The 13,360-nt window shown below is 42.3% G+C and overlaps 1 protein-coding gene across 1 annotated transcript; it reads right to left on the reverse strand.

The window, feature by feature from the left end:
- Positions 1 to 791: 791 nt before the first annotated feature.
- On the reverse strand, positions 792 to 13,154 carry LOC142208739 (lysosomal protective protein-like). The gene is made up of 15 exons (XM_075277420.1): positions 13,141 to 13,154; positions 12,589 to 12,752; positions 12,405 to 12,516; positions 12,264 to 12,314; positions 11,166 to 11,252; positions 9,909 to 10,064; positions 9,080 to 9,171; positions 7,479 to 7,560; positions 7,134 to 7,225; positions 4,273 to 4,345; positions 3,968 to 4,116; positions 2,980 to 3,055; positions 1,415 to 1,504; positions 1,207 to 1,308; positions 792 to 974 (listed from the first exon to the last, which is right to left on the reverse strand). Exons 1-15 carry the CDS (start codon positions 13,141 to 13,143, stop codon positions 891 to 893), a joined length of 1,413 nt encoding a protein of 470 aa, XP_075133521.1. The 5' UTR covers positions 13,144 to 13,154; the 3' UTR covers positions 792 to 890.
- Between the last annotated feature and the right edge of the window lie 206 nt (positions 13,155 to 13,360).

Genomic DNA, 13,360 nt, shown 5'->3' on the forward strand with positions numbered 1-13,360 from the left:
ACTGTTTTTGATGAGGTTGCCGCATACAACTACCAGGACAGAACTGGAGGATGGGCTGTATTATCAACAGTAGGCCAAGCACACACAACTGACTTCTTCAGCCCACCTCCCAAGCTGGGGCAAAGTTGAGGAGGCCTACAGTAACTGATAGTGGTTGCAGTCCCTCGGGTCGATTTCAGTTGGAGAGAGATCCTCTCTTTCCCTAAACCATGCGTTGGATTTGGAAGGTTCCACGGCAAGGACCCAACCACACTTAGTGACTCTGAAGACTTCCATTCTCCCCCTTTTAGCCCCAGCCAGTGATTGGCTCGGGTAAACCAAGTCCTCCGGCTGACTCCAATAGTCTATGGGGTCCACGGGTGTTCACAGATAACCGCTGTTTTAGTGGATGGGCTCTCCATCATTCAGGTCCACCAGGGGACCCAAAAGATCAAGAGCCCAGCACAAGTGTAAACCTGGTCTAAAGGCTGGAGAATTCTCAAAGGGTTGGTCTTCTAAGATCTTAGTATGTTTTTTTTCTACTATTAGCTACTAAACCTACCACAAAGGGAACACGTCCAGTTAATAACCTAATAATACGACATTCTCAAGTTCCACAGGGAATGCTAGTGGCCCCAAAATGTAAAAATGACCTTGCATTAGTAAGTAGAACTTGACATTGTCTGTATTTTTTGTTACATCTCCAGCACCATGTATGATATAAGTAGGCACATCATTTTAATACAAGGATATCATTTATTGTTTCCATATGACAGGTATCTCAATAATTCACAGAAGCAATCCACAACATTTATCTATCACATAGAGTAAAAGCAAATTTTCCAATAAATGTGAACAGTAACAAGTTCCATCTGGGGCGATACAGGAGGCCGTGACTTGGCACTTGACCTCTAGAAGGGCTTATTATTGATGAATCGTCTGAACATTTGGAAGGCAACTAAAGGATTGTCGGTAGGCACCATGTGACCGGCTCCCTGTGAATCAAGGGAAGGATAAATGTTTAAAAAAAATTATAATTTTTGATTATTCAGGATTTAGGATCTTCATGTAGACAACGTTCTATCAAGAAAAGATTTGGAAAAGAGGACAACTCATTTATATAAAAGACATTTACAACCGTCTTCTAGTAGGTGGAGTGCGTAAAACTACGTGAACTATGAATTGTATCTAAAATAACTAGGCCTAAGATCAAAAATGTGTATGTACCTTAATGGTTAAAAGGGTAAGGTTGGCATATTGTTTGGCGTAACCAGCAATCTGGGACTGTTTTCCATCTTTGTACATCCAGGGATGGTAGGATTTCTGTAGCTACAGAACATGGTTAGATACAGCAAGAACATTGTAAGAAAAATAGAACGTGAAGATTTACGATGAAAAAAGTTTGTATCTTATATATTCGCAGAAGTCTATTTACCTCCAGGTCAAGCGAAGCCACAAACCATTCAATACCCAGAAAGTTGCACGCCATATCTGTATCTCCGCTATACACCAGGATGCGGTACTTCTGCAGATACAAGAATTAGCCCCAGACACACAAGGAAAAAAACAACTGTATATAGCCCATATTTCCATTTTTTGAGTGGATTGGTTTTGTTAGCATTAGTTTCATCACATTCCACTGATACCATCATTATAAGTTCCTTTTAGTGCATGCCGGAACAGTGTCAGACTGGCGCACCAGAGTACTAGGGTATCGTAAGATGGGACCAGGCTCCAATATTGCAATGATCTAGCAGTAGACAACCAATTGTGCAGGTTACTATGGTCTATTTCCTATGAGTTGTTGGAGGGTGGGCCCCCAGACTGATTTTATCTGATGATCTCAAGGATCCTCAGTTTAACACGTGGGAATGCAAATGCTGTTGTCCCAAGTATAAGCTGCATAGTCTGCATCAAGTTACAGGCTAAAGAAAAATTGCAAAAAATTGCAGCAGCCCTCTGCTAGGCCACCAGAATAATAACATAGAGCTTGACACACGCCATGCAAGCCACAGGCCTTTAAAAGATCTAGTAGGGCACTATTGGGACACCATGTGACATGTTTGATTATTTTTAGTTATTTTTTTAATTTATTTTTTAACTGAGAAAGAGGTTATTGTTTATTTTGTTTTTATAAAAGAAAAAATTACAGTTCTGCAAAGGACTTGAACTTTAACTGGAGATCGCTTGACTCTCTGTATAATATGCTACAATACTTCTGTATTCCATGTTAGCTTACCTGCCAGTGTATTTTAGGACAAGGCAAACAGGAGGCCATTAAAGAGGGCCGTTTACCACCACCACTAATTCAAGTTCTTAGCATCACTTAATAGGCACCGCTCCACTGATTCCAGCACAGTTGAAATTTTCTCTTTAGCCCTCACCGCTCCTGAGCCACAAGTGCAGTTAGTTTTGATGCATGATGTGCTATTTAGTCTGTGTAATGTCAGAAGGGGCGGTGTCAGGCAGGGGAGACGTGATTCAGAGCTCCACTCACAGGCAGCCAGTGTCAGAGCTTTGAGTTACACCCCTTGCCTGTTCCTGCTTGACACCGTCCTCCATATCAGGCACCAAAACTAACTGCATTACTTGCTCAGGAACGGTGGGGCTAATGATAAAATTCCAACTTTGCCAGAATCAGTGGAGCAGCGCCTATTCATAGATGTAAAGAGGTGGACTTGTTGGAGGTGGCGAGAGATACTCTTTAACTGGCCACACTGGAGCCAAATGGATGAAAAAGGGGTGCCCCATCCCCTAACTGTCCAGATGCCAAGATTAAGATTAATTTTCTGACTCCTGCAGCTATTCCAGGGTCCTGGCAGTATAATACAGCTGGAAGCTGGAAGGGATGTAGCAGCTCTTGTCAATGTGCTACATCAATAAGTGCGATGTAATGCTATAGTAATGAACAGGAAGGGTTCAAAGGCATATTCCATCTAGAAGCAACAAGGACCACCCATTGGACTCCTAATCCTGAAATAATTGTGGATTTATACTTACCTTCTCATTCAGAAGCTGAAGGTATTGGTCACGTGAATCTTCTAGCTCTCTAGCAAAGGTGGAAAACACTTTATCGCTGTGAAACAGTAGAAGGGACATGAAATTACAGCACGCATAGGGATGCTCATCTGATTAATTTTCTGCCCATCTTATCTAGAATTTGCCAACCCAGTGTTTTTTAAAAATTAGTTGTATGCAAACAAGGCAATTAGTGCACTGGGGGCAGACCTTCTGCTCTGTGGAACACTGCTGAGACCCCTACCATCTTATGCCTGCAGCATCCCATGCAGTGGGAGTTGATCATCCATCTGCTATGACATCACTCATCTTACATGAGCAACACGAGCAGCGCTCCAGGGAGCTGACATGTGAAAATGCTTGGGGGAAATTGTAGCCTCACTTTAAGGGATGTCTCTGATAGGAGAGACACATCTTCCAATATGGACAACTAATGGCCTATAAGATACCCCCTCCAGATACTCTCAAAAAAACAAAACTGAGGATGTGGATATGTAGAAGTATTCTTGTAAATATATTCACATATATTGGTCAAGGCTCAAAAAATCCCATGAGGGCTCAGAATGCTCAGTGCACAGTACTTCTGTATGGATGCGCGCCATTGTACAGGCTAGACTGGTCTGTAATGGTCTAGACTACACTTCTGAGGCGTAACTTGAAGCTCCTGGGACCTAATGCAAAATCTGTAATGTGGCCCCTACCCACTTTGTGTCATTTAGAATAGTGGTATACTCTATGGGCCATTTAGGGCCTCCTCAGGGTCCAAGGCCTGGTAGTGACTGCTACCTCTGAACCCCCTATAGCTACTTCCCTATTGGTATTAGGGTCTGTAATAGGAGTATGCATCAGTTCATTCACTAATATAACTAGGTAGCAGTGAGAAACCAGCCCAAGTGAACTAGTAAGATGTCAGCAATGGGGATTAAGCACATAGTGAAAAGGTAAAAATAGTGACACATAAAAGAATTACTTGCAGATCTCCCATGAGGGCAGGTCATTCGGGATGTGTAATGTTGACCGCACCTCGGGGTTGTTCAGGTAGGTAGTGACGTCTGTATCATTCACACAGGAAACACCCAATGATATTGTCTTGTTTAATGGAGACATTTCCTTCAGTCTCTGTTCATCGTGAAAGAAAATGTAGAAAATTAAATGGAACATCTACTGAAAATACCAAATATAAGTCAGAAAGTCCTGACCTGGGCATTGATTCCTGGTCACCCACTATCATTCGTGTGCTACTGAGTACTTGGTATTGTACCTGCATATACTTACCTTACTGAATTTGGAATGAATTTGAGGAGACATTACACCAGGGTGATAGGCTTTAATACGGTCCCCATAGTCTCTGCAGAAAGAAATAGAAAAGAACATCATCAATTTTTTCTCCTTATTTTGACCTTGAAGTCAACAATGGGGTTATTGCAAAAGACACAATTGTGCCCTCCCCAAATGATGGATTTCTCTAAGAATCTTGTTTTTTTGTGGCCTGCTCAACTTGGGTCAAGGGCTACTTTTCATAATAAAGGTTCATGGCCATTCTAGCTCTGTCCTGGGTACCAGAGAGGATATTTGGTAGGCAGTGTACTGTCTAGCCTTTGAGCAGTCCAGGGATCATGTCAGTTGGCACACTAAGGGTAGCATGTGTGGTGGCACTGAGGGGGCAATGAACACTGTGGGGACACTCAGGGGACATTTATAAAGGGGGGCAATGAACTGTATGGGGACACTAATGCCCCCTAAGGTCACCCACACAGTTTACTGTCCTCAGTACCAGGTGGATGTCTCCTGCCCCAACCCTTATTGGTATGACATGAAACCTCAGATTCACCACATTATCACTAATCTGTGTCTAAATTGCCCCCATTGTGTACTTTGGCAGTAGGGGTCAGTGCAGGTTGCTTCCACTCGCTTATATATATATACTAGAGGGAGGACCCGGCTTCGCACGGGTATATTACAATTTATGTTTGTGTAGTGGCCCCATAAGAATTGTCCAATTTTGCACTGGTGTATTTTGTATGTGGTTTTTGTGTATGTCCATAAGCGTCATGTGATTATGTGTATCTCATTTTGGATGTCAGTAAAAAACCTGTGATCAGTTGTTATGGATACCTGGAGTAAAGCTGTATCTAATCCTTCCCCGTGTAGTACTGTGTTTAGATGCAAGTGTCTAATTCTTGTTGGTGTGGTACTTTGTGCAGATGCACATATCTAATCCTCCCCATGTGATATTGTGTGAAGAGGCGCGTATCTAATCCTCCAGTAAGTGAAACTGTGTGCAGACGCGCGTATCTAATGACTCTAGTGTGTGGTACTGTGTGCAGATGCACGTATCTAATCCTCCCCCATGTGGAACTGTGTGCTGAGACGCGTATCTAATTCTCTGGCATGTGGTACTGTATGCAGAGGCCTGTATCTAATCCTCCCATGTGGTACTGTGTTCAGATGCACGTATCTAATCCTCCCCTGTGTGGTATTGTGTGAAGAGGCGCGTATCTAATCCTCCCCCGTGTGATACTGTGTGCTGAGACGCGTATCTAATTCTCTGGCTTGTGGCACTGTGTGCAGAGGCATGTATCTAATCCTCCAAAGTGTGATACTGTGTGCACACACGTATCTAATCCTCCCCTGTGTGGTACTGTGTGAAGAGTCGCGTATCTAATCCTACTGCATGTGGTACTGTGTGCAGATGCGTGTATCCAATTCTATGGCGTGTACAACTGTGTGCAGACGCACGTATCTAATCCTCTGGAGTGTGGAACTGTGTGTAGACGTGTGTATCTAATACTACGGCATGTGGTACTCTGTGCAGACGTGTGTATCTAATCCTATGGCGTGTACAACTGTGTGCAGACGCGCGTATCTAATCCTCTGGAGTGTGGAACTGTGTGTAGACGTGCGTATCTAATCCTCCCCCATGTGATACTGTGTGTAGACGCGCGTATCTAATCCTCCCCATGTGATACTGTGTGTAGACGCGCGTATCTAATCCTATGGCGTGTACAACTGTGTGAAGACACGTGTATCTAATCCTCCCCTGTGTGGTATTGTGTGAAGAGGTGCGTATCTAATCCTACAGTGTGTGGAACTGTGTGTAGAAGCATGTATCCAATCCCCCAGCATGTGGTACTGTGTGCAGACGCGCGTATATAATCCTATGGCATGTGGTACTGTGTGTAGACGCGCGTATCTAATCCTCCCCCATGTGGTACTGTGTGCTGAGACGCATATCTAATTCTCTGGCTTGTGGTACTGTGTGCAGAGGCATGTATCTAATCCTCCAAAGTGTGGTACTGTGTGCACACACACGTATCTAATCTTCTCCTGTGTGGTATTGTGTGAAGAGGCGCGTATCTAATCCTTCGGTATGTGGCACTGTGTGTAGACGCACGTATCTAATCCTACTGTATGTGGTACTGTGTGAAGACGCGTGTATCTAATCCTATGGCGTGTACAACTGTGTGCAGACGCGCGTATCTAATCCTAAGGCATGTGGTACTCTGTGCAGATGCGTGTATCTAATCCTATGGCGTGTACAAATGTGTGCAGACGCGCGTATCTAATCCTCTGGAGTGTGGAACTGTGTGTAGACGCCTGTATCTAATCCTTCGGTATGTGGAACCGTGTGCAGACGTACGTATCAAATCCTTCAGTGTGTGGAACTGTGTGCAGAAGCGCGTATTTAATTCTCTGGTTTGTGGGACTGTGTGCAGACCCGTGTATCTAATCCTCTGGCATGTGATACTGTGTGCTGATCTGTGTATCTAATCCTCTGATGCGTGTATCTCAGTTTGGATATCAGCGTTGTATTGTGTATGTGGAGTGACCGTGTGTATTGCAGTTGGAATATGAGTGAAAGTCTTGCAGGTTTGTATTGGCTAAGGGGGGGCACTGTGTTTGGAATGCTGTATCTCAGCAACGGTACGTCCGAGCGAGTTGGAGTTTCGTCTTAAACCTTCCCGGATACCTGAAGTGTCTCTGTACCAAATTTGGTGAAGATCGGTCCAGTCGTTTGGTTCGCATTAGAGCACAGACAGACAGACAGACAGACAGACAGAAATTCATTTTTATAATATAGGGAGATATATATATATATATATATATATATATATATATATATATAGTCAATGTACCTGATCTCTCCAGGTTCTCCTTCCGCACACGGCTGATAAAGGTTATACATATTCAGTTTGGGTCTTAATGTCATGGAGTAAGCTACGTCGTACTATAACGAGAAAGACAAGATCATCATGCTAAAAAACGTAGACTTCACGACTGCCAACATGGTGGCGTAATGTCAGGTGACGCTTTACCGATATGTGTGTGTGTAACTCGAGACTGTGTGACACTGTCCTGTATTAAGTAACATTACATTTCCCATTTATTGTCCATATCCATAGCTATGACCTATAACATTTACTATATGGAAGGGAGTATTCATGAAATGCTTGGCGACACACAATCCCCGTAATACTTACCGCTATACTACAAGCTTTACTGGGATTCTCAAAGTCACAATCTGTTTTCTCACAACAAGTGGACATCAGACGTGACCAGATACTATATCAAGAGTAACAGGAGAGATAAGAGGTTTAATGTGAATATATGTACGCTTATGAACAGACAATGTACAGTCATGTAATAATTCTGTCATAAAATACTGAGTAAGACTACTTTTACACTTCTGAATCTTGCACGTGAAGCTAGGAAGTGTGAGCGCGTTATTTCCCGGCCTGTAGGTTTTGGCTATAGAGTATAATGTCACTGAGTGGAGATGTACTCCTTGCATTACAGTTATGTATTATTCTAAGAAGTCCCTATAATGTCATAAAGTGGCCCCTCCACACAGTATATTGCCCCATAGTGGCCCCTCCACACAGTATAATGTCCCAGAGTGGCCTCCATACAATAAAATGCCACGTACTGGCCCTACCTACAGTATAAAGTCGCATAGTGGCAACAGACAATAAAATGTCCCACTGTGGGCCCTTCACATAGTGTAATGTCCCACTGTGGCCCTTTCACATAGTGTAATGTCCCACTGTGGCCCCTTCACATAGTGTAATGTCCTACTGTGGCCACTTCACATAGTGTAATGTCCCACTGTGGCCACTTCACATAGTGTAATGTCCTACTGTGGCCACTTCACATAGTGTAATGTCCCACTGTGGCCCCTTCACATAGTGTAATGTCCCACTGTGGCCCCTTCACACAGTATAATATACTACAGCGGCCCCTCCACACAATATAATTTCCCATAGTGGCCTCCATATAATAAAATGTTCCAAAGTGGCCCCTCCACACAGTATAATGTCTCATAACAACCCCTTCATACAGTATAATGTCCCACAGTGGCCCCTCTCCTTTGCTCCAGTATGGGTCTTTGGGCCTCTTCAATGTTGAGACCTGCAATTGGATGCACGAGGCCCCCTGGATGGTTGAAGGGGAAGCAGAAGTGGCATGGGCAGGAGCTGGGATAGGTAAGTAAATAGGGTCAGTTTCCTTCTGGTGTAATCCAGTCTTTAGAAATGGATAAATTACCCTTAAGATTAAGGTAATGGATATACTGAAACCAGTGATCATGGTAATCCAGCAAATCTAGGGTTTGCAGGGCTGATACCTCTCGTCCAGCTGCTCTCATTGGGACCTGAACCAATGTGACCCTGAATAGATCACCCACACTGGGTTAGTTACAGGGACAGATAATCCCTTCAAAAAAGGAACCCCACAGTCGCTGGGGAAAGCAGAAATACCTACAGATCAGTTCTGCAGACTGGCTGTTAGATGTCGTATATTCACATGGTATATGGAAAAATAGCGTAGTATCGTATTAACCAAAAAAAAAATCACACAATATTTTATACACTTATGTTAAAAAGACAAAAGTGCTGTAGGTATCATACCGCTATTGGCTCAAATGAAAACTAAACGTCATATACACATAGTCCCAGTATAAGAGCAAGTCGTATATAGGGCAGCTAGTGAACAAGTGCACATTATATAGAGATAGATGGAGTGACAGGACATATACGGTATACATCCACTAAATACATACATCAGGTCATTACTTTTCACTTACCTTTTATCCAACAGACCATGGTAATAGGAAAAATATAATAAGGAGTTGGAGTCCAATGTATAGTCAGTAATCCCATTTCCTATAGCAAGGCCCTAAAATAGAGATAAAAATAAAGTGCGCTAAAACTGAAAGATAAAAATCTGTCATTGCCTCCTCTTATCTCTCAGGATCTGTAACGTGTCATTTCTGCAAACTGCCTGTGCCACCCAAATGTTATCATATAACTAAAGGTAGCCTATATCCATACTTGTCAACTCTCTCAGAATGTCCATGAGGCTCCCAAAAAAAGGGGTGAACCTCTGGAGTCCCATAAGATCTGAAAAATCTCCGGCTCCTGCATCCAACAAGCTACTTGTCATTTTATATGTGACATTGGCCAGTGCCAGTCACATCACATAACATCGGGTTTGCAGTGGTTGCAGTTGTGGTGGGGCCCAGAAGCCAAGGGGCCCATAGGTCACCCTCAAGACACTAAGGCTGAAGAAACTTCTTTGATCTCCTTCTAATTTCCTTTGATCACTGGTATTGTAAATGTATTACCCCTGGCCTCTGGTGCACTGGAGTGAGACAAAGGAAGAAGATTTATGATACACAGCCTTCCACTGTCAGAAACAGGGAAATTAACCTTTTAGTAACAAAAAGTAACAGTTGGGCAGGATATAGTCAGGGAGAAGTTCTGTGGATGGAGCTGTGGCACAAAAGAGTGAAGACAAAGGAGGGAAGGGAAATGTAATGGCTACTAAAATAGTTGTGAGAAGATGCACAGACAACAGTCCTAAGGCTTTTGCACCAGTGCTCGTGAGCCTTTAGTTTTGTCCCTGCTACTTACCTTCAAGTTTATCTTACTATCCTTCATCACTTCCAGGGCTAGGCAGGGAACATAAAATCCTGCATAACTCTCTCCTGTTATATAAAAATCATTCTCGGAGAACTCTGGATACAGGCGGAAAAAATCCTTCAGAGCCATGTAGTTATCCTTAGCAGTCTGGGAAAGAAGAAAGGAAAAAAAAGTCATGTAGGCCTGGAAACTGATAGCGCCATACACTTTGTAGCGATCGGACGGCATTACTACGGCTCTGCCCCTACGGACATCAAGGTGAGCTGAGCTGTAGTAACATCTCCGGACCACTATACAATCAGATATTAGACACTATCCAAAGGATAGGCCATACAAATTATTCCCAGAAAACCCCTTTAAACCCTATGTCCTCTGCTGATTCTGCCTCGACCTACACAGCGAAGATGAAAAGTGGGCGGCAGAATATTGTTTTGCACAGGTTTTGATGTACATACGTTTTTGAAAGGTTTAGGGGGTGTACACACAAAGAAATGTGACACTGAATTTGAGGCGGAATCCAGCTCAAAATCCTCCTAAAATCAACCCGTTCTTTTCAGTGAGAGGCAATAGCTGTTTTTTTCTGCTGGTTGATTCCACTACTCCCATTGAAAGTGCACCTTTTCTATTGGAGTAGAATTGGACACAAAATTAGACATGGAATTTAGAATTTTGCCCTGCCTAATAATGTCAAAATACAGTGTCATTCTTCTCCAAATTCAGCTTCAAATTCAGCATCAAAATCCACGTGGATTTTTGACAAGTAGAAAAAGTCTTGACATTTTTGAAATGAAAATTTTCTGCTTCACAAATACAGCATGAAATCCCTATGTGAACACCCACTTGGTATTTTTTCTTATAGGTTATTCTCTATTTTTTATGACTTTGGGTCTGACAAAGACAGCTCTGGCAGCTACCCAGTACAAGGCAGTTCTGAAGCGGGAAGCATCATGGCCATTTTCTCCAATGTATATAATGCATTGAGTGCATTGTATACAGAGATCAGGAAGGCAGGGACAGTAATAAACCATCTCTGCCTTCTCTAAGGAGTGTCAATATATTTACTGAAACTAGACATCTACTTTGAATGATATGTCATTTTCTGATGATAATAATGATGATAATAATAATAATAATAATAATAATAATAATAATAATTTATATAGAGTCAACATATTCTGCAGCACTTTACAAATTGTAGGGATAATATACAACATACAGACAATATGCAATATATATGTGTGCACCTACCTGTGTATCACCTGTTCTATATTCCTTGTCATCAGAATAGGAATATCCAACTCCAGCAGGGGATTCCAGATATAGGACATTTGCAATCTAAAACATAAAAGATAAGAAAATGGAAGAACAAAATGTTTGAAGCAAGGCAACACTTTAACCTAACAGACTCTGAATTGAAAGCCAAGTAGGATTGCATGTACGGCAATAAGATAATACATTCATTTACAGTGACCAGTGGATTCCTACGGCTAGGGGACTATATACAGTTCTTACACATAAGCCCTTGGATACCTGTGTCCAAAAAACAAAAATTTGCCAAAGTGTACCAATCTGGCAAATACCAAATGTATAATGTTGTGGCAACCATCGGATACATGATATAGTCTATGGACACATGGTATTGTATCAGATTCCACCATACAATAACATTACTTGACTTGTATGTGGATCCTTATGGCTGCAGTTGATTTGGTGCAGAGTCTAAAGGATCCCTTGGTTTTCACATTTTAACCTCTATGTGGGGATATGGACTTTGTTGCAGAATTAAAGGTTATGGTCCCCAGAATACTGGAATGGCAAAAATAACGGGATGGGAACAAGAACAAATATTTAGAGTGGAACCTGTCAGACAAGGAACACAAACAGGCTGGGATAGTGGGCACAGGAGCTAGAGTTGAATATAGATGGTAGAGGACTGGAATGTGGTCTACCATGGCGCCAAGGGCTGTCACCAAGATAGCAATTCAAGAAACAGACATAGTAACCTTTGATAATGAGACAGAACCACTCAGTAGCAACTTAGGAACCAATGGAGATTTGAATAGGTCACCAGGATCAAATGGCATTCTTCCAGTAAAGAAGAGGTGAGTAACAGAGATAGCAGTGCGGTTTGTGACATGAATAAATACAAAGGGAGTCTTTCTGTATGAAACAAAATACTTAATAAAACCCATGCTACAAATTAAAAAAATGAACCAGGCAATGGCAATGATCCAATGCTGAATATTGTCATTATGCCATAAATATAAAATGATGATAAAATGATATCATTGTACATAAAAAGGGTAGGGTCTTGATGGCTACATAGCAGACCATGAGGCTTATTACCTTATTCCAGGAATATTTGTTGGTCTTCAGGGTGCTACCATCTGGTTGAATCTATTAAGTGGATAAGAACATAAGATATTGATATTCTCTGAAAGAAAATTCACCAATACATGATATTCTACAATGATCTACGAGACCCACCAGGAAAGGACCATGTTCAGTTAATAGACCAGCGAGGCTGCTGCAGCCAGGACCTCCATTCAGCCACAAGACCAAAGGACAAGACCTGGGGTCACCCTCACATTCCACAAACCTGCAAAGAGAAAGATGGTGAAGATATACAGAGAGGACAGGGCTGGTGGGGTATTGGCCATGGACAACTCACCAGTAATGGAGATGTTTTCCACCTGATGCATTGAGGAATCCAGAAAACTGTCGGAATGAGGGCTGGTAATTTATACCCGGGAGGGCAATGATTTCATCTGCCTCGGGAGCAGCTTCTGCTGGACGTACCCCCAGATACAGAGCACAAAGTAATAGTGGAAGCATCTGTGATACATGGTGAAGATGAGAAGAAACAATAGATACAAGGAAACCAAATCATACCCAGTGTTTATCTAGTTTTGGCCCATAAACCAAATACACATAGCCATATTACTTATCTGTTGGGTGAATCAGTTGGTCCTCAATGTTTTTACATGTATGAGAGCCCTCCACTTCAGAAGTCAGGGTGAAGAGGGATTGGGTATTTTTTATCCTTTGTTCCCCGTCCCCCCTTGTACTATGCATTTACCGTTGGCTAAGCCATATGTGAACGTTTATGATGAATGTGCCAAAAGTAGCTATGGGCTATATGAGCAATTGACCCAATGTGTAGATACTTGTGTGTGACCAGTGTTAGATATAAGAGTGTTAGCTTAATGTCTATAATCCTCACCATCTTCCAGTCTTGGTGCCAGTTCAGGATGCCTTATGCTTATGATCTACGCTTGTATAGACAGCTTCACAGGATTATATACCCAGTATCAGTTATTGACAAGGAAACTGCTACACAATTCCACATCTATTATCAGAATCACACATCAGTACATTGGTTGAAATTCTTCTAAAAAAAATACAGTAAAGTAACAAGTATATGCCTACAAGAAATCCATATT

Source organism: Leptodactylus fuscus, chromosome 6 (genome assembly GCF_031893055.1).
Source record: "Leptodactylus fuscus isolate aLepFus1 chromosome 6, aLepFus1.hap2, whole genome shotgun sequence".
In the NCBI taxonomy this organism is placed as follows: domain Eukaryota; kingdom Metazoa; phylum Chordata; class Amphibia; order Anura; family Leptodactylidae; genus Leptodactylus; species Leptodactylus fuscus.

Bases quoted from the DNA above. Each gene is read 5' to 3' on its own strand.
- LOC142208739 (XM_075277420.1), bottom strand. The intron at 9,172-9,908 runs GTAAGTAGCAGG...TCTCTATTTTAG, and splicing joins ATAGTAAGATAAACTTGAAG to GGCCTTGCTATAGGAAATGG. The intron at 975-1,206 runs GTACATACACAT...CTTGATTCACAG, and splicing joins TTACCCTTTTAACCATTAAG to GGAGCCGGTCACATGGTGCC.